General features: G+C 39.1%; 1 protein-coding gene across 28 annotated transcripts in view; it reads left to right on the top strand.

Annotated features, from left to right (window-relative positions):
• Positions 1-21,592, top strand: part of SCAPER (S-phase cyclin A associated protein in the ER) — a 555,380-nt gene that overhangs the window by 491,202 nt on the left and 42,586 nt on the right. For all 28 annotated transcript variants that reach the window (NM_001374332.1, XM_063716003.1, XM_063715996.1 and 25 more), the window contains 1 exon segment: positions 7,238-7,393. In NM_001374332.1, the coding sequence (NP_001361261.1) occupies positions 7,238-7,393 (156 nt within the window).

The following is a 21,592-nucleotide window of genomic DNA, read 5'->3' as shown; positions in this document are numbered from 1 at the left end:
AAAGGTGTTCAGTATGTTAGTTATCAGGGAAATGTAAAATAAAATTATACCAAGATACTGTTTCAAATCCGATAAAATGGCTAAAATAAAAAAGATTGATGATACCAGATTTTGGTAAGGATATAGAACAACTGGAGATCTAATACATTGTTTCTGGGAGAATGAAATGAAATGACCACTTTGAAGAACTCTAGCAATTTGTAAATTTAAACACATCTATTCTATGACTCAACAATTCTACTCTTAGGTATTTACCCAATAGAAATGAAAACACATGTTCACCAAAAGACTTTCCCATGGATTTTCATAGCAGTCTTATTTATAATAACTAAAAACTGTAAATAACATATACATCCATCAACAAGAGAAGGAACAAACAAATCATAGCATACAGGTTGAGTATGCCTTATCTGAAATGCTTGAGACCAGAGTGTTTTGGATTTTGGACTTGGGCGGGGAAGGGATTTTGAGTATTTGCATTATACTTGCCAGTTGAACATCCCAAATCTGAAAATCCAAAATCTGAAATGCTCCAATGAGCATTTCTCTTGAGCATCATGTTGATACTCAGAAAGTTTTGGGTTTGGGAGGATTTTGTATTTTCAGGTTGGGCATGCTCAACCTGTATTCATACAGTACGATACTAATCAACAATAAAAAGAAAGGAATTATTGTCCCATGCACCAACATGAATAAATCTCAAAAACATCATGCTTAGCCAGAGACAGATATAAAAGAGAACATTTTGAATGATTTCCTTTATATGGAGATAGGAAAGGATTGGATAGAAAACAAGGGAACTTTCTGTGATGATGAGTATATTCTGTATCTTGTTTTTATTGATGGTTATGTAGATTTATGTGGTCTTCAAAACTTGTCAAACCAAACACTTAAGTTTTGTGCATTTATTATTTGGAATATATCTCAAGAGAAAGCAGTTGATTATTAATCACAGTGAAAGCAGAGAGAAACGACAAAGGTTATCACAAATGTGATTAGCAAGAAGACAAGAGATGTGAAGGATAGACAACAGAATTAAAATGTTGAATAATTGATCTTCTCAAATAAGGTAACAGGAGAAGTACAACAGAAAAAAAAAAAACAACAGAGCAAGAATAGAACACTTCTAAACTGAAGGAAAACATTCATTAGCCATATATGAAGGAACCAACTTTACTAGTGGGGTAGATATAAAGAGGCTGAGACTCAGGTCAGGCCTTGTTTCTAATATCACACAGTAACTTAGCCTGATAGGATGTGACCTTGACCAAACTATAGCAATAACAATTAGAGTGGAAGCAAGAAGGATTTAGGACTATTTTAGAGGTAGAATTAGCTTCTATCTACCTCAGCCTTGGGCCTTGTCTACCTGATGAATTCATTTAAAAATATGAAGATGCCACCTCTTTTGAGAAGCTAGCCCTGGCCCGTTAAGCCAAAATTTGGCACTTCTGCTATATGGTAGTAATACTTTGAACATACGTTTATTATAGAATTAATCGTAGTAATGTAGAAATTATGTGTCAGCTACAATGTTAAGAGGTCCTTAAGGTTAGCATCAGCATCATACTTAGAAATAATTGAGTGGATGAATGCATGATTACAAATGGTTATCTTAAAATTTCTTGCATTACTGAGATGAATAATGACATTCATTTGGACAAGAATAGTGGGAGAAGGAGATTTCAGAAGAGATAATGAGGTTTTATTTGAACATACAAATATAGGGGTGCCTTGGGACCCCCAAGGGAAAATAAAGAAGTTCAGAAAAGAAGTAGGCCGGATGCCATGGCTCATGCCTATCATCCCAGCACTTTGGGAGGCTGAGGAGGGCAGCTCGCTTGAGTCCAGGAGGAGTCAAGACCAGACTAGGCAACAAGGCAAAACCCTGTCTCTACAAAAAAAAAAAAAAAAATTATCCAGGCCTGATGGCATGCACCTGTAGTCTCAGCTACTCAGGAGGCTGAGGTGGGAGGACCCTTGAGTCCAGCAGTGAGCCATGATTGCATCACTATACTCCAGCCTGGGCGATAGAGTGAGACCCTGTCTCTAAAAGAAAAACAAAAGTAGGCCTTGAGATAGAATTGGGAATTATTATTAACATATCAAGGATAGTTGAAGCCATGGAATTGCATGACTTTACTAAATTTAGTTCAGGGATAGAACCCTAATAAGCAACATTTTGGTTGAAATGTGAGAGTGGATAGGTAGACAAGGATGGACAAAGAAACAATAACTCATTTTGGTGTTTTTTTTTAATAGATTCAGAGGGTACATAATACATGGATATATTACCTGATGGTGAAGTTTGGGCTTGTAGTGAACCCATCACCCAAACAGTGAACATTGTATACACACACACACACACACACACACACACACACACGTATATGTTTCTAAATATCCCTTTCTGTTTGTAAAGTCCAATGACAGAAAGCTGCAAAGGGACTCATTTTAAATTTCAAATGGCAAAGCAAATGGAGAGACCCATTTACTGTATCATTTACAGCAGCATGTTTCTTTCCCAGGATGTGTGTTCCAAGAAGACTAGGAAGTTTTCTGTATTAAAGCTTTTCATCCTGGGTGTGGTAATAGTCTCAACATTATAATTTCAGCCTAACAGTTACAATGCAAAAGATATGTTGCTTTTGACCCCAGTATTCATTAGAAAGTTCCATATTTTTCCCTCAAAACGATGAGATTGACAAAATGAATTTCTCTACACTGACCTTTTAGAGCCATTTAGTTTAAGCATCTTCTTAGCCAGTCATTTAAAGATTGTCCATGCAGTTTTCAAGACATAGGCAATTTAGAAAAACATTAGACTGACTCATTAGTAGGCACCGTAGATGGCCCAGTAACCATAGGAGACGATACTCAGAAAGGACCAACCACTCAACAAGTGGTTGTTTTAGTTTGCCTTGGCTTTACAATGCTTTTTATCTCTTTGCTCATTTTGTAGTCTTTCCTCCTTTCTGGCTGTTTCAAGGATGGTACCGGAAACCTAGCTAAGCCATTTTCATCTTGAGACTACATGGTTTTGAAGCTTTGTGTGATCACTTTAGACCTCAGTAAGGACCCAAAAAATGCCACAGAAAAGCAGTGAATTCAGTGCAAAGGACCCTCTTATCAGGAGTCAGAAAACCATAGAATGTTCCAGCTGTCCTGCTTGAGCTTATGCGTTGCCTTCCTTGAGCATCAGTCTCCTTGTCTGTCAAATGGGGATAGTCATACCAGCCTCCACATAGTGAACTGGTTTTCTCATACCTTGCTGGTGAGACTATAAATTGATTTAATGTTTCTTGAATATAATGTGGCTATGTATATCAAGAGCCCTAAAAATATGCATACCGTTTGACTCAGTAATTCCACTTGTGGAAAATAGTCTGAAATCTGGCAAGGTTTTCTACTCAAAATGTTTGGCACCGCATGGTTTATAATAAGGAATATTGAAAACAACCAAAAGTTGCAAAAACATTCCACTGGTAGAATATTATTCAATCATTAAAAATGATGTTTATGTATCCAGTCAGACCTCTAGAACCTAGATCATTTTACAGGAAATAAATAGTTCCAAAAAATGTTATGTGACACCACAGGGATATAATCAGCAAAATTCAACTTGTGGGAAAGTGTATAGGATAAACAACCAGGTTTCGTCAACAAATACATACATTTTCAAAGGGGGGTTAAAAAGGTGGAGGGTAGCTAACAGATTAAAAAGAGACTTAAGTCATATTATCCAGTCACAATGTGTGGTTCTTGTTTGGATTCTAATTTTTAAAAAAACTATTTAAAATATTAAGACATTTATGGTACATTTAGAAATTTGAACACCAGTTATTTGGTGATATTAAGAAATGGTGATTTTTAGATGTGATAATGATGTTGTGGTTTTGTTTTTTTTAAGTGATTTCTTTTTAGAGATAGAAATGGAAACATTTACAAATGAAATAATATGCCTTGAATTTGCTTAAACTTTATGCAGGATGGGTGTGGACAGATAGGATTGGCCATGGGTTGATGGTAGTCAAGGCTGTGTGATGAATGCATGGGTATTTGTCATCCTATTCTGTCAATTTTTTATGGTTTATGTTAACTTTTCAATAATACAATTTTTAAAGATTTAAAATATAATGCTTAACCAAGATGTTTTCATTACATAGAAGGGGCCTAGTCATTGAATGAAATTCGGTATAATGTCAATCATGTGGAGAAAGAATCAAATAGAAAAACATGAAAGGAAAATTATCAAACTGTGATTGTCTTTAAACGGTGAAATTATGGCCAACTTTTTCTACTTATTTTTCTGCTTTTCTTTACTATATAAATTTCTATAATGAGCCTATATTACCACTATAATCAGAAAAAACAAGTTTTCACTCTGGTTAGAACTCTTTTAGAACCTTAGCCTGAAACAACATAAGTAAAACAATAATAAAATGGCTTGTGTACCTGGGAAGGTCAAGGTTTGAACTAGATGCCAAGGCTCTAAGTATAGTAATGCACTACATAATGACTTCTCAGTCAACAACAGACCACATATACAATAGCGGTCTTGTAAGATTACAATACTGTATTTTTACTGTACCCTTTCTATGGTTAGATACACAAATACTTACCATTGTGTTACAGTTGCCTGCATTGTTCCCTGCAGTAACATACTGTATATGTTTGTAGCCTGGGAACAATAGGCTATCCCATATAGCCTGGGTTAGTCTATACTATCTAAATTTGCGTAAGTACACTCTATGATGTTTGCACAATGACAAAGTTGCCTAATGATGCAGTTCTCAGAATGCGTCCCCATATGCCATTACAGCTTTGTTTCTTTCTTTCAATTCTACTTATCTCTACTTGGCTTTATTCTCTAAGCAGATGTTCTCCATGTAACAAGTTGACTACCAGCACCCCCAGAGTTACACATTTTAGTTTAGATATCCCCAGTGGAAAGATATTTTTCCTATGGTCATATATTAATTCCACAGAAGATGTTGAGTGGTCCTCCCTAGGTCATATACTCATCCTGGAACCAGTCATTATGGCCAAGGTGATGAGTACTTTGACTGTCCTGAAGCACATGCTCACTCCTGCATTAGCAAGCGGGTAGCATCTTTAACAACGCCCCCAGGACCATATGGAATAGGAGAGGAGAATGTGCTGGGCAGATAAAAACCAAAGCTTTTACAGTCTGCTCCCTAATGGTGTTCTTGGGATAATTCATTGGGATGACTAAGATAAAACACTTTCTTTTATTTTGTTTGCTAATGTGTGTGTGTGTGTGTGTGTGTGTGTGTGTGTGTGTGTGCGCGCGTAGACAGGGTCTCACTATGTTGCCCAGGCCAGTCTCAAACTTCTGGGCTCAAGCAGTCCTCCTGCCTCAGCCTCCCAAAGTGCGGGGATTACAAGCGTAAGCTACTGTACCCAGTCAAAACACTTGATTTTTTTTTCTTGAGATGGAGTCTCACTTTGTTCCCCAGGCTGGAGTGCAATGGCATGATCTTGGCTTACTGCAACTTCGACTTCCCGGGTTCAAGTGATTCCCTGCCTCAGCCTCCTGAGTAACTGGGACTACAGGTTCCAGCCATCATGCCTGGCTAATTTTTGTATTTTTAGCATATTGGCCAGGCTGGTCTCAAACTCCTGACCTCAAGTGATCCACCTGCCTCAGCCTCCTAAAGTCCTGGGATTACAGGTGTGATCCACCGTGTCTGGCTACAGACAAAACACTTTCTAAATTGAAGAGTTCTGTGCAAATGTAAAAGCCAGTTTTTAAAAGTCTAATTTTGTTAAATCAGATTGTAATAAGATTCTCAGTGTGTATATATATCAGTCTATCAATTTCCTTTACTAGAAGAGGTCTAGTGGTCATCATTTCATACTTCCCAATTTTAAAACTGTAGGAGTGCTCAGTAGCCCAGGTAGATACATATTCTAATGTAAAAGATGAAAGGAGGCACTATTTTGTACCTTCAACGTAGTAAACTTGGAATGGCTCCAAACATGAATTATTCATCAGTTTATCCTTCCTTTTACAAAAACCTGTGTTGGTAAATGAATAGTGGTGGGGACTGTAGTGCACTTACACACCAAAACCTCAATTCCTTTGTGTATATCTCTGAAAGTTAACATGTTGATTTGCAGAACTGCTATATTTGTAGTCCTACCCTTCTCATACATGTCAGTGCAGTAGCATTGAATTTCTAGACCAAGGTTGATTTATCTACAAGGTCTTTTATAGTTTTAAAATATTCTTTTCAATGATTGCTGCTCTGTGGATTAATAATAGAGTTACTGTTGTCAGTCCAGTTTACAAACAGCTGTAGAAAACTGTTTTTTGTACTGAAAAGATGGAAATGATGTCTTAAATGTTGTTGTCAACCCTCAGGACTGGTACTTTTCAGTAAAAGCAATTAGATTCTCACTGTTTGTTATGCTGTTAATGGTGATAGAGTCTTTAAAAATAGAGAACCTACAACTGGCTTTAGAAGTTTAAGTTGTGGCCAGGCATGGTGGCCCATGCCTGTAATTGTAGCACTTTGGGAGGCCAAGGCAGGAGGATCGCTTCAGGCCAGAAGTTCAAGAAGAGCCTGGGCAATATAGCAAAACCCTATTTCTACAAATAAAAAATAAAACATTAACTGCACATGGTGGTACACGCATGTAGTCCCAACTACTTGCGAGACTGAGGCAGAAGGATCTCTTGAGCCCAGTAGGTTAGAGTTGTAGTGAGCTATGATCATGTCTCTGCACTCCAGCCTGGGTGACAGAGTGAGACCCTGTCTCTTTAAAAAAAAAAAAAAAAAAGTGTAAGTTGTAACAAGAGTGTCCGCGTTGAATCATTGTACTGTGTCTTCTAAATCCTTGCACTGGGGCTCCCTAGTACTTTAAAAAGGAACAGTTTTTAAGAGCATAAAGGTCATTATAAATCATTTCACTTGTTGTTAGACTCTTTAGACCAGTAAGAATGACTAGATAATCATTGTCATTCATTTTTTTCTTGAAAAATAGTATTCAAATAACCAAAAGAAAGAAGAGAGAAAAAAATACTTACAGAAAGAGCTGATTATTCAGGAGTAAATCTAAGGAAATTTTTACTTGAGATGCTTTACTCAAACTTGTGTTGTGTCTACTTGTTTGAGGGGTCCAAGCCTGTGTATGGTAACATTTATCATTGAAGGTGAAGATGTTGCTGGCCTATTCATATTGATAACATGCATTTCTCCCCCACATCTAGCTACGTGGTGAACATGGGTCTGATTGACAAACTGTGTGCCTGCTTCCTCTCGGTGCAAGGCCCAGTGGATGAGAATCCCAAGATGGCCATATTTCTGCAGCATGCCGCAGGACTCTTACATGCAATGTGTACACTGTGCTTTGCTGTCACTGGAAGGTAAGGCATCTACTTGATCTCAATCTAGACTCAACTTTTGGAACATCTCTTGAATTTTGCCCATTCTAGGGTCATTTCATAGAAATTCAAGTGGTCATCTTGGCCATCTTTCCTCTTTCTTCTTTCCCCATCATTGGCTTTCTGTATTGAGATGTATATTAATTTCTCATTTTTCTGGGCCACACACTCTCACCAGAGTCTTTTTTTCTTGTTGGTGTCATAAATTTGACTATCATTGCTAGAAGAGACCTAAGAGGTCATCCAGTCCCTCTTCCACTGAGATCCAGAGGAGTCCAGTGATTCTTCTTCAGTCATTGAAGGAAACAAAGCCTAGACCAGACCAAGCCAAGCTGTCAGCCCTACACAGTACAGCCTGCAAGTGCTCATTACCGTCATTCATGTGCTTTCAGTTATAGGCTGCTAGGTTTATTTATTTTCCCTCTGTCCCTTCTTCCAGAGTACTTCCATGAATAAGGGAAGGGAGCCATCCAAAACAATAGGTCCCTGAAGTCACACATGACCCATGGGCACAGTGAAAGCCAGCGTGCCAGGGACTACTACTGGCCTGGTTGGCTGTTTAGACTACCCTACCCCATCCTACTCCATCCTACCCCATCCCACCCTGCGACTGTCCTCAAAAACAATAATTCTCTAGGAAGGACACAAGTAACCCTCTTGGTCTTCTTGTCTTCTCCCCAACCCATCCCTCACCAAGTAAGAATCGTTGATAATAGTGCCTCCGTTTTTGTGATAGGAAAATGACATATCCCTTAGGCATATTGAGGATGTTCAGTCAAATAATTTTCTTATAATTAATTCTAAACAGCACATATGTATTACCTATTTTTTAATTATGTGTTTTGTATTTTTAGGAATTTGTCCAGTCGAAGCTTCTAAAGTCTAGCTTCTTAAGGAAATATTATCCATCTATATTCAGTGTTCACAGAATACCAGTGACTATATTCAGAACATTTTAAGAGGGGGAAACTGTATTCTAAAATGAACATCCTCAACATTTTTTAGTTCATTATACATAGGACTCCTAAGCCCACCTATCCTTCCTTACTCTTACCCAGTCCCTCACCACCAGTCACATTCTAATACAATTAAGACTGTCTAGAGAAGTCAGGGAAGCCAAGCATGCCTGTATTCAGTGTTCGAAGTTAGTCTCTTCCCATCAAGAAATGTAGACCAAGCCTACCTTCAGTGAGAGCTCGGGAAGTGACTTTTTGTGGGTCTGTGGCCTATGTAGGATCAGGTAGTGCCATACTACACGGAGGTTGGCATACCAAACACTGTCCATCTGGAACAGTGGCACCTGCCAGGTTGGAGGCCACCATGCTGCCCAGCTAGTTCCTGTGCAATGGCCAGGCCCCTCCATGGAGGTGTCCTCTCAGGCAGGAGACCTGTGCTGACCCTGTCTCTTTTTGAACACACAGTTTCCCTGTGTTCATTACATTACAAACCTGCCAGCATCTCAAGTCTGTGTCACCTGTATTTTCTCGAATCCAGATCAATATCACAAATATAAGCATTTCCATATGTGATTGCTGTACAGTCTGTGGGCTTCAGCTTTCACTTACACGCAGATTCAGTCACTTGAAATCTATGGAATTTAAAAGAAACCTAAGGGTCATTCACCGTCACTTGTTTTTTGTAGGAAAAGCAACTGAGCCAAACTGACTTGAATCAGGTCCTGAGATTTCTAGCTTGGTACTCCTTCTGCTTGACTTTATGTTATTCAGGATGTAGAAGCATATATTTCATTTCTTTGAAAATTTTCTCAATTACATATGGAACATGGAAATAGGATCTTCTTCTCTTTAATGCACACAGTCGTGCTCTTGTCCTGAAGACACTGAGCATCTGTCCTGTGCCAAACACCAAGTTAGGTAGATACTAAAGATAGTGCCCTCAGGGAGCCAAGAGTCTAGTGTGGGGTCAGACTTATAAAGTAATAGTTATAGCAGAAGAGAATTTGCACAGAAAAGGAAGTAAAGCACTTACAGAGGAGGTCAAAAAAGGCTTCCATAGGCAGAATCCAAGACAAGTGGAAGGAAAAAAATCAATTGAGAAAAAGGACATGATATGTACATTATGTGGTATACCAGATGTTATTGGTGCCTTTGGTTCACCTGGAGGTCATCTGCCAATGGCTTTCTGTATTTCTCTGCCTCAGGACGTTCTCTGGACAAGGAGCTATTTGCTAGAGTGCAGAGGAGTTTAACACCTCCAGTAGTGGCGTTAATAAATTGGTAGATAATACAAACAATAAATTGGTAGATAATACCCCTGCTTCCCTAATGTTCAGTAGTACAATTCTGAGTATATTCTGTATAGTTCTCACAGGATCCTCAGCCCTAACCTGTTTTTTGTTTGTTTGTTTGTTTTGTTTTGTTTTGTTTTTGAGACTGAATCTTACTCACTCTGTCACCCAGACTGGAGTACAGTGGCACTATCTCAGCTCACTGCAACCTCTGCCTCCCATGTTCAAGCGATTCTCCTGCCTCACCAGCTGAGTGGCTTGGATTACAGGCACAGGCCACCACTCCTGGCCAATTTTGGTATTTTTAGTAGAGATGGGGTTTCACCATGTTGGCCAGTCTGGTCTCGAACTCCTGACCTCAAGTGCTCCACCCACCTAGGCCTCCCAAAGTGCCAGGTGCACCTGGCCCATAACCTGTTCTTTAACACATCCTTGATTGAGTTTTCTCCCTTCCCTGTTTCTCTTCTCTACATCCTCACAAATAATCTATTTGCCCCCATATTATTTTTTCAGGGTCTGCTTTTAGGGCAGCCCAAACCAAGAGATATGGACATACAAGACTTAGCGTCATGTTTAGTTTGATGTAGCTGTGCAATTGGGCAACTGTGGAGAGCGGCAGGAGATGAGGTATTAAATGAGCTCCATAAATGTTAGTTCTTGGGCGGTGCAAAGGGCTACAAGAGCTAGACTAGAGCTGTCAAAGGGTGCTAAAGTTGCTTGAGAGGGAGGACAGGATCAAATTTCCGTTAAAGAATGATCACTCCTAAGAAGCACAGAGATGACTGGAATGGCACAAGCCTAGAGGCAGAAGGATTAGTAAAGAAGCTCTTGCATAATCCAAGTGAGACATGTTGAGGGCCAGTAAGGTCAATGAAAATAGAGATGAGCAAATACATTACGAGGGAGTAGAACAAATGTAGGGAAGATGGCATAGGGTTTCATGATGTGGGGGGTGAAAGGAAGGGAAGCATCTAGAATGACTCCCAGGTTTCTGACTATAAAATTTTGAATGGTAGATAGCACAGTCTCCAAATTAGGAAATATAAACAGTTCTTCATAGTAGAAATATGAGTTTGGTCCTAGACATGCCTAAGGGTTATTATATATGATATAAGATTATCATGTACATATACATATATATATAAACTTTGGTCTACTTGGATAATCTTCAGGCATGCCTAGGACCAAACTTATATTTCCACTAAGAAAAACTGCTTATTTTCTCAAACTTGGAGACTATACTGTCTACCACTCAAAATTTTATATTTATTATATATTTATACATCTGATAAATTACATGTTTACACATCTGATACATTTTAAATTTTTTTAATTACTATATATTTTATTATGTATATGAAATATAATTCCTTGTATGTACACATACAACTGGATTTTAAACAGTGATTTACTCTTGATGGTTTTTAAGAATTCTTAATCTATTTATCTCCATTATAATTTCCTTCTCTAACCTCAATTGCTTAGCAAACTTCTGTTAGTAGGACTTACTACAAAAACAGATTATTCTAGAAAGAAGGTCCAGGTGGTTTCCTGGCTTAATTTACCTAGGAAATTATTTGCAGTATCAGTGTAAGCTACTTCTCTGAAAGAGCTGAGAAAAATGACCCCTTATTGTTGTTCTTTGTCTCATCCTTCAGTCTCCCAGCATTTCCTGAACACCACCAGACCACAGGAATACAGGGAGTTTTTTCTACCTCCTCAGATTCATTTACTTCTGATATTTACAGATTGTTTTCTCCTGCTTATTTCTTCATGAAAATTATATTTCTAAACTATAAATGACAGTGACAAGCATTTTGTTGCATGCATTAAATAGAGTTTCTGCTGTAGGTCATAGCCATGTCTAAGAGGAAAGGTAGTGTGGTTTTTGCTTTATTGGAGTAATTCACATAATGTCTATTTTGGCTACGAGAAGCTAGCCAGAACCAGAGTCAAGGAAGGCTTTGTCCTCCTAGCCCTTTTGTGACAGGAGTGAAAGAGGAAGAGGAGCTAGAGAGGGCTTCAAAAATTGCCTCTTGTGATGGCAGAGCCTGAGATAATTAAGGGGACTAATTGATATCTCCAGGCTTTGAGTAAACACTGCAGTCTGCTGGTGGCCCAGCCTTTGTGATGGTGATTACCGCTAGTCTGCCTTTGCACTACTCTCCTATTGTGCCCTTAATCTTCTAATTTTTACCTAGATTTTCTTTTCCTTTCTTTTCTTTTTTTTTTTTGAGACGGAGTCTTGCTCTGTCGCCCAGGCTGGAGTGCAGTGGCGCCATCTCGGCTCACTGTAACCTCTGCTTCCTGGGTTCAAGCTATTCTCCTGCCTCAGCCTCCCGAATAGCTGGGATTACAGGCGCTTGCCACCATGCCTGGCTAATTTTTGTATTTTTAGTAGAGATGGAGTTTCACCATGTTGGCCAGGCTGGTCTCAAACTCCTGACTTCAGATGATCCACCCACCTCAGCCTCCCAAAGTGTTAGGATTATAGGCCTGAGCCACCTTACCTAGCCAAATTTTTACCTAGGTTTTCCAGAACACAATTTGGATGTCAGAATTTGTGCTGTTAGTCTTTGTTTTAACTTGGGATAGAAAAGCAATAGCTGATGACTTGTACCAGGCTTAGTTTTGAACAATGAACTTGCATTTTTTTAAGTAAAAATTGAAATTGTGATCCTCTGATGAAAGGATTGATTTTATGTCAGAATTGCTCCAGAATTTTAATATTGTTAACAAATGATTCTTAGTCACTTAAGCAAAATTCAACAGTCTGTAATGGGACTCTCAGAAATGCCTATTTCTGGCCAGGTGTGGTGGCTCAGGTAATCCCAGCACTTTGGGAGGCTGAGGCAGGCGGATCACCTGAGGTCAGAAGTTCAAGACCAGCCTGGCCAACATGGTGAAACCCCATGTCTACTAAAAATACAAAAATTAGCTGAGAGTGGTGGCAGGCACCTGTAATCCCAGCTATTTGGGAGGCTGAGGCAGGAGAATTGCTTGAACCCAGGAGGCGGAGGTTGCAGTGAGCCGAGATGGCACCACTGCACTCCAGCCTGGGTGACAGTGCGAGACTCCGTCTCAAAAAAAATGAAATGCCTATTTCTTTGGCCTTTACTGTTAACAGTTTTCTATTCTTGGTCCTACAAGTAAAGAGAAAACGATGGTTTTCAAATCTCAGGGCAGGAGCTCAATTGCTGTAATTGGTTGAGGCTCATTGTGTCCCCCTTAAGGTGCTGACTCCTTAGCAGAACTAATAGGATCAGCATAATAATGAGTGATTATAAATTGAAACCAACATGGGCTGTTAACTTAATCAGTAATCATTTACAGTATTCCTAACCGTGCTAGGCACTATGGCAACAAAGCCAGGAAGCAGTGGACCCACAGTAAAAGAGTTTGCAATCCTTACAACTACACTGAAGAGAGGAACTTATAAAGCCTGGATAATGCTGATTGGTTGGAAAAGACTTGTGAACTCAAGAATATTTGTATACAAAAACAAGTTTGATGTTATATACATTTGTGTTTTTCATTTTCACATCCATAGATGACAATAATAAAATGTGTTCTAGCCAAAGTTCTGGAAACCTGTGTCATGAAAAGATAAGGAATGATTTGTGATTTAGTCCATTTATTATGTGGCTATAAATGAGTGCTTTTCAAGTGTTTAAGGGTGCTTGAAAACCATTTGTTCAAGCAAAGGTAAACGTTAACTCTGCCCGCCTGCCTATTCATTCATTAAACAAATATTTGTGTAGCACTTGCTCTGTGCCAGGCCCTGTGCTAGGATTGGGAGAAAGCAGTAATGGCTAAGACATCAATTTTGTCTAAGGACTCTGTAAGCTTGTAGGGGGGAAAAGATGCCTATACAACTATCTACAGTACAAGACAGAGAGTGATCAAGAGGATAGAAGATAACAAAAGCACTTAACATGCTGCCTGGTACGTAGTAAATGCTTCATAAATGTTGGCCACTATTATCACCATTGTCATTGATGGAGTTCAGAGGAGGGAGAAATGACTGTTACTTGTCTGTGGGGATTAGCTGTTTTTTAGAGCAGCTAAAATTTAACATGGCCCTTGAAAGATGGAAAAGATTAGAACATGTAGAGTAGAGAAAAAGGTGGACCAAGAAAATAGCATAAGCAAAGACATAAAGGAGAAAAATACAAAGAATAGAGTACCTTAACTGAACTTTGAGATATATATGGTGGTATTTTAATGTTCGCAGATCCTTATGAGGCTCAAATCGTCAATATAAAAAGACTTTGTGAACTACATAAAATAATTTGCTGAGATGTGGTAACGGCAATAGTGTCATTAAAACCTTTTTACTAGAGGAAATGGATAAGTTTTGAGACACATGCAACCTACCAAGATTGAACCATGAAGAAATCCAAAACCAAAACAGACCATTAGCAAGTGATGAGATTGAAGCTATAATAAAGTCTCCCGGCCGGGCGCGGTGGCTCACACCTGTAATCCCAGCACTTTGGGAGGCCGAGGCGGGTGGATCACCTGAGGTCAGGAGTTCAAGACCAGCCTCAACATGGAGAAACCCCGTCTCTACTAAAAATACAAAATTATCTGGGCGTGGTGGTGCATGCCTGTAATCCCAGCTACTCGGGAGGCTAAGGCAGGAGAACTGCTTCAACCTGGGAGATGGAGGTTGCGGTGAGCCGAGATTATGCCACTGCACTCCAGCCTGGGCAACAAGAGTGAAACTCTGTCTCAAAAAAAAAAAAAAAAAAAAATGTCTCCCAATAAAGAAAAGCCCAGGACCAGAGGGCTTCACTGATGAATTCTACCAAACATTTAAAGAACAACTAATACTAATCCTACTCAAACTATTCCAAAAAATAGAGGAGGAAGGAATGCTTCCAAACTCTTTCTACAAGGCCAGTATTTATTACTCTGATGTCAAAATCACAGAAACATCAAAAAAAAGAAAACTAAAGACCAGTATCCCTGATGAATATTAATGCAGAAATCCTCAACAAAATACTAGAAAACCAAATTCAGCAAAAAAGATCATTCATTATGATCAAGTGGGATTTATCCCAGGAATGCCAGGATGGTTCATCATATGCAAATTAGTCAGTGTGATACATCATTATCAACAGAATGAAGGACAAAAACTAAATGATCATTTCAGGACATGCTGAAAAAGCATTTGATGAAATTCAACATCACTTCATGATTAAAAAAAAAAATCTCTCAAAAAATTGGGTAGAGAAGAAACATACCTCAAAAGAATAAAAGCCATGTATGACAGACCCACAGCTAGTATCATACTGAATGAGGAAAAATGGAAAGCCTTTCCTCTAAGATCTGAAACACAACAAGGATGCCCACTTTCACCACTGTTACTCAATATCATACTAGAAATCCTAGCTAGAGCAATCAAACAAAAGAAAGAAAAGGCATCCGAATCAGAAAGGGAGAAGTCAAATTATCCTTTTTTACAGATGATATGATCTTATATTTGAAAAAACCTAAAGACTCCATCAAAAAGCTATTAGAACTGATAAACCAATTCAGTAAAGTTGCAGGATACAAAATCAATGTACAGAAATCAGTAGCATTTCTATATGCCAACAACAAGCAATCTTGAAATCAAAAAAAGTAATCCCATTTACAAGAGCCACAAATAAAGTTAAATATGTAGAAATTAACCAAAGAAGTGAAAGATTTCTACAATGAAAACTATAAAACATTGATGAAATAAATTAAAGAAGACAAAATAAATAGAAAACTATTCCATGTTCATGGATTGGAAGCAGCAATATTGTTAAAAATGTCCATACTACCCTAAGCAATCTTCAGAGTCAATGCAATCCTTATCAAAATATTGATGACATTCTTCACAGAAATAGAAAAAACAATCCTAAAATGTATATAGAATCACAAAAGACCCAGAATAGCCAAAGCTATCCTAAGGAAAAAGAACAAAACTGGAAGAATCACATTACATGACTTTATAATACAAAGCTGTAATAATCAAAACAGCATGGTACTGGCATAAAAACAGACACATGGGCCAATGGAACAGAATAGAGAACCCAGAAAGAAATTCATCTACAGTGAACTCATTTTTGACAAAGGTGCCAAGAACATAAATTAGGGAAGAGTCTCTTCAATAAATGATGCTGGGAAAACTGGATATCCATATACAGAAGAATGAAACTAGACCCCTGTCTCTTACCATATACAAAAATCGAAATGGATTAAAGACTTTAAGACCTCAAAACTATGAAACTACTACAAGAAAACATTGGGGAAACTCTTAAGGACATTGGACTGGGCAAAGATTTCTTGAATAGTACCCTGCAAGCACAGGCAACTGAAGCAAAAATGGATAAATGGGATCACATCAAGTTAAGCTCCTGCACAGCAAAGGAAACAATCAATCAAGTGAAGAGACAATCCAAAGAAGAGAGAAAATATTTGCAAAGTACCCATCTGACAAGGGATTAACAACGAGAATATATAAGAATTCAAACAACTCTATAGGAAAAACTCTAATAATCTGATTTTTAAATGGGTGAAAGATCTGAAGAGACATTTCTCAAAAGAAGACATACAAATGGCAAACAGGCATATGAAAAGGTGCTTAACATCACTGATCATCAGAGAAATGCAAATCAAAACTACAAAGAGATATCATCTCACCCCAGTTAAAATGTCTTTTATCTAAAAGACATTCAATAACAAATGCTGGCAAGGATGTGGAGAAAAGGGAACCCTCATACACTGTTGGTAGGAATGCAAATTAATGCAACCACTATGGAGAACAGTTTGGAGATTCCTCCAAAAACTAAAAATAGAGCTACCATACAATCCAGCAATCCCACTGCTGGGTATATACCCAAAAGAAAGGAAATCAGTAAATGAAAGAGATATCCACACTCCCATGTTTGTTGCAGCACTGTTCCCAATAGCCAAGATTTGAAAGCAGCCTAAGTGTCCACCAGGAGATGAATGGATATAGAAAATGTACTCACACACACAATGGAATCCTATTCAGCCATAAAAAAGAATGAGATCCTCTCATTTGCAACAACATGGTTGAAATTCGAGGTCATCGTGTTAAGTAAAATAAGCTAGGCACAGAGAGATAAACATCACATGTTCTCACTTATTTGTGGGATCTAAAAATCAAAACAAACTCATGGAGATGGAGAGTAGAAGGATGGGTGCCACAGGCTGGGAAGGGTAGTGGGTGGGTGGGAGAGAGCTGGGGATGGTTAATGGGTACAAAAAAATAAAAGCGTTAGAATGAATAAGACTAAATATTTGATATCACAACAGGGTGACTATAGTCAGTAATAATTTAATTGTACATTTTAAAATAACTAAAAGAATATAATTGGATAGTTTGTAACACGAAGGATAAATGCTTGAGGAGACAGATAATCCCATTTTCCGTGATGTGATTATTACTCATTGCATGCTCGTATCAAAATATCTCAGGTATCCCATAAATATGTATACCTACTGTGTACCCACAAAAATTTTAAAAACATAAAATGAATTTTTAAAGCCTTTGAGCAGGGAAATGACCTGCTAAGAACCATATTTGGGAGCACTAGTCAGGTGTCGTGTGAAGAATGTATTAGAAGGTGGAAAGTGCAAGGGGCATTAACAGTTGTCCAGGTAAGAGACAAAAGGAATGGAAAGAAGAATTTTTTTTTTATTATACATTTGGTTTTAGGGTACATGTGCGCAATGTGCAGGTTAGTTACATATGTATACATGTGCCATGCTGGTGCGCTGCACCCACCAACTCGTCGTCTAGCATTAGGTATATCTCCCAATGCTATCCCTCCCCCCTCCCCCCACCCCACAACAGTCCCCAGAGTGTGATGTTCCCCTTCCTGTGTCCATGTGTTCTCATTGTTCAATTCCCACCTATGAGTGAGAATATGCAGTTTTTGGTTTTTTGTTCTTGCGATAGTTTACTGAGAATAATGATTTCCAATTTCATCCATGTCCCTACAAAGGACATGAACTCATCATTTTTTATGGCTGCATAGTATTCCATGGTGTATATGTGCCACATTTTCTTAATCCAGTCTATCATTGTTGGACATTTGGGTTGGTTCCAAGTCTTTGCTATTGTGAATAATGCCACAATAAACATACGTGTGCATGTGTCTTTATAGCAGCATGATTTATAGTCCTTTGGGTATATACCCAGTAATGGGATGGCTGGGTCAAATGGAATTTCTAGTTCTAGATCCCTGAGGAATTGCCACACTGACTTCCACAAGGGTTAAACTAGTTTACAGTCCCACCAACAGTGTAAAAGTGTTCCTATTTCTCCACATCCTCTCCAGCACCTGTTGTTTCCTGACTTTTTAATGATTGCCATTCTAACTGGTGTGACAAAGGGCTAATATCCAGAATCTACAATGAACTCAAACAAATTTACAAGAAAAAAACAAACAACCCCATCAAAAAGTGGGCGAAGAACATGAACAGACACTTCTCAAAAGAAGACATTTATGCAGCCAAAAAACACATGAGAAAATGCTCACCATCACTGGCCATCAGAGAAATGCAAATCAAAGAAGAATGTTTTTAAAAACCCTCCCATAGACACTCTTTTTATGTATGGTATCATCAGTCTCTCAGGCATCAAGCTCCAAACCTCATCATCTCTAATCTCTCCTCCTGATACCCCAGATCTAATCTACTGCCACACTCTGTTGATTGAAAGGAAACTTAAAGTCCCCTATCTGGTCTTCCAGTCAGGTTTGAATCTTTTCAGTAAGCCTCTCGGTCTCTTGAACACCTCCAGTGACAGGAAACTCATTACTTACTAAGGGGAGCCTGAGTTGTTGATGCTTAAACCATCTCTCCCTATACCAAGCTGAAATCTGTCTCCCTAGTGCTACCTATTAGTATAAGGCCTACTTGCTCCTTGGCAACATGCAGACTAATATGAACCTACTCCTCTTCCTGAATTCCCCTGGTCTCACTGTACCTCATATTTTCCTTTGCTTTTCTTCTTGTTACGGTTACAATGGCTGTGCAACAAATTACCCTAAAATTTAGTGGCATAAAACAACCATCTATTAATCTCACAGATTCTGTGGGTCAGGAATTCTTTTAAGGTACAGAGAGGATGGGTTATCTTTGTTCCACAATGTCTGGGTCCTCAGAAGACTTGAAGGCTGGTGGTTGGAATCATCTGAGTGCTTGTTCACACATCTGTGGTAGATGCTGGCTGTCAGCCGGGGGTCTTTCCATGTGGGGTCTCTGCGTAGGCTTAATTGGCTTCCTCACGGCATAGTGGCTGTGTTCCAAGAACAAGCATCCTGGCAGTGAGAGAGCAGCTAGAAACCATATCACCTTTTATGACTCAGCCTCAGAAATCACACAGCATCACTTGCACTGCATTCTATTCACCAAGGCAGTCGTGAAGTCCCATCTAGCTTCAAAAAAAAGGAGAAATAGACTTTGCCTCTTCCTGGGAAGGATGAAGGTTCTAGAAGAGCATAGGGGACCAGAAATGTTGCTGTGGTTATATTTGAAAAATATAGCCTGCTACTTTCCACCCTACCCTAAAGGTAAATGAGTTCCCAGTCTCCTGTTCTCAGCTGCCTTCTATTCTCTCTGCAGTCTCTTATTTGATACTGTCAGCCCATTCCTAAATATTTTGTTGTCATTAGCTACTGTCTTTGGACAAAGGGTTTGTTGGTATTGGGAGATGGGCAATGAAGTGAATGTAACAGGACTAGGCAAGTAGAACTAAAAGAAGTAACATTTGTTAAGCACCTTTGATATACCCTGAGCTGAGTATTTCATGTGGGCTGTCTCCCTACAAGCATTCAAGAGTCCTGCTCACACTGTCAAAGGAGTTAAAACAGCCTCTAGACTAATAAGGAGGAGTGACTGTCCATATCCTTCAGATCTGGAGAATGAGAAGAATACAGAAGCAGGAACTTCTGGGCTGTCTCTGTACTCACAATGGCAAAGTGCTAATAGAGGGACTTCCGAAAGATCTATCCCAGCTGACATAAAGCCCTAGTTAATTTGAAGGAATGGAAAGATGACAACTTCATTGGTACAGTTCACATGAGTGCTAACTATGTGCTAGGCAGAAAGGGAACTGGCTGGGCCCCAGCCCATAGGGCCAAAGTTTAGGACAGTCTTCACTGACTTACCATTCTCACAGGGGACAAGGGATGATGGCCTCAATATGCAGGGTTTAGAGGAGCAGAATGTGTCCAGGATACATTTGCAGTCAGATTCTCACTGGCTCTAGGAGATTGAGGAGGCAGGACCTCAAGAGGAAAACTGTGTGTAATATTATGTTGAAGAGCACAGGTTGCGAAGTCAGAAAGATACGTGGGCTCAGTTTCAGCTTTCTCAGTTCTATGACCTGTGGCAGCGTGCAGAAGAGTGATCAGGGCTTACTGCAGCCTCAATCCTCCAGGCTCAATCTATCCTCCAACCTCAGCTTCCCAAGTAGCTGAGACTACAGGGATGCACTGCTGCGTTCCACTAATTCTCTGATTTTTCTTTTCTTTTTTTTTTTTTTTTTTTTTTTGTATAGACGAGCTCTCCCTATGTTGCCCAGGCTGGTATCGAACTCCTGGGCTCAAGTGATCTTCCTGCATCAGCCTCCCAGAATGTTGGGATTGCAGGCGTGAGCCACCATGCCTAGCCCTGGTTCTTTAGGTTTTCAAAGCCTGTTGCTCACATATAAAAATGAATGTGTTACTTCTTCCCTCACAGGGTTGGATATGACAGAAGTAAATGGGGGCTAACATCTGTCACTCTTACTTCTTGTCTAAGATGCTATTTTTTACATATTCTTGTATTCATTATAACCCATTTTGTTCCAAAAACTTGAGATAGCTTATAGAAGTATGTATATCTTATTTTTTTAAATTAAAAATTAAAAGGAGATAGGCAGGAAAGGTAAATCAAGCCACAGCAAGTAAGATTAAGGCCCAAACCATATTCATAACAAGGCCATGATAGACATTTCCTCCTGGAATTCCTACTGGCAATTTTTACCAGGAACTTATATTTAATATGTTAGATCCTGAGCTCATTGGCTTTCACCCAAAGTTGGCTGTCCCTCCTGACTACCTTATTCTGCTCATGATTCCAGTAATCTGAGTAGATTTTAAGATCCAAAGCCTTAGTCATCTTTGACTTTTCTTTCCCAGAATCCAATCCAGTCCTATTTGATTCCATCAAAGGGATGTTTTCCTCTGAAATATGAGATGGAACATACTATTTATGCCACTTCCTTGATATTTGTCAACATGCAGTTCATTATTTCTCTTTCCTTGTATACATGGTTTGTGTCTAGAGTTAAAAGTATTTACCTAGAGAAAGAAGCTAAATATCCTAGCAGCTCCCCATCAGGCACATAGCACCTGAAACAAAACAAAATAAGAACTTGAGAAACAGCTGTTCATTGGCAGAGCTAGCAAATAGCAGTGAACAATCATTGGCCTATGTCGGAATCCCATTTCCTGGGCCTATTCTATACATAAGAAGAAGGACTGCCCACATCTCATGTTCTTCTTTCTCTGAGTTAGGAAATAGGCATCCAAGGCCTTCATTCCTTTGGCATGCCTTGCTAAGATCATTTCTCCCTTTCTTCCTTCCATTTCTTTGGCAAATATTTACTCATACCTATTTACTGAGTATGTGCTATGTCCCAGACCTTGTCAAGGTACTGGGGATCGATTGGTGAACAAGATACCACTCTGATGAAATTTACAGTCTAATGGGGAAAAAACAATCAACCAATATACAAATAAGATTATTTTAGCTAGTGACATGAGAAAATAAGGCCTGGTAATATAGCCGAATGTCTTGGTCAAGGGCTTCTGCAGACGAAGTGGTCAGGAAAGGCCTCTCTGGGGAGATGACAAGCTAAGACGAAACCAGGCATGTAAAGA

Source organism: Pongo abelii, chromosome 16 (assembly GCF_028885655.2).
Source record: "Pongo abelii isolate AG06213 chromosome 16, NHGRI_mPonAbe1-v2.0_pri, whole genome shotgun sequence".
In the NCBI taxonomy this organism is placed as follows: domain Eukaryota; kingdom Metazoa; phylum Chordata; class Mammalia; order Primates; family Hominidae; genus Pongo; species Pongo abelii.
This window is presented reverse-complemented; position numbering and strand designations above follow the sequence as displayed.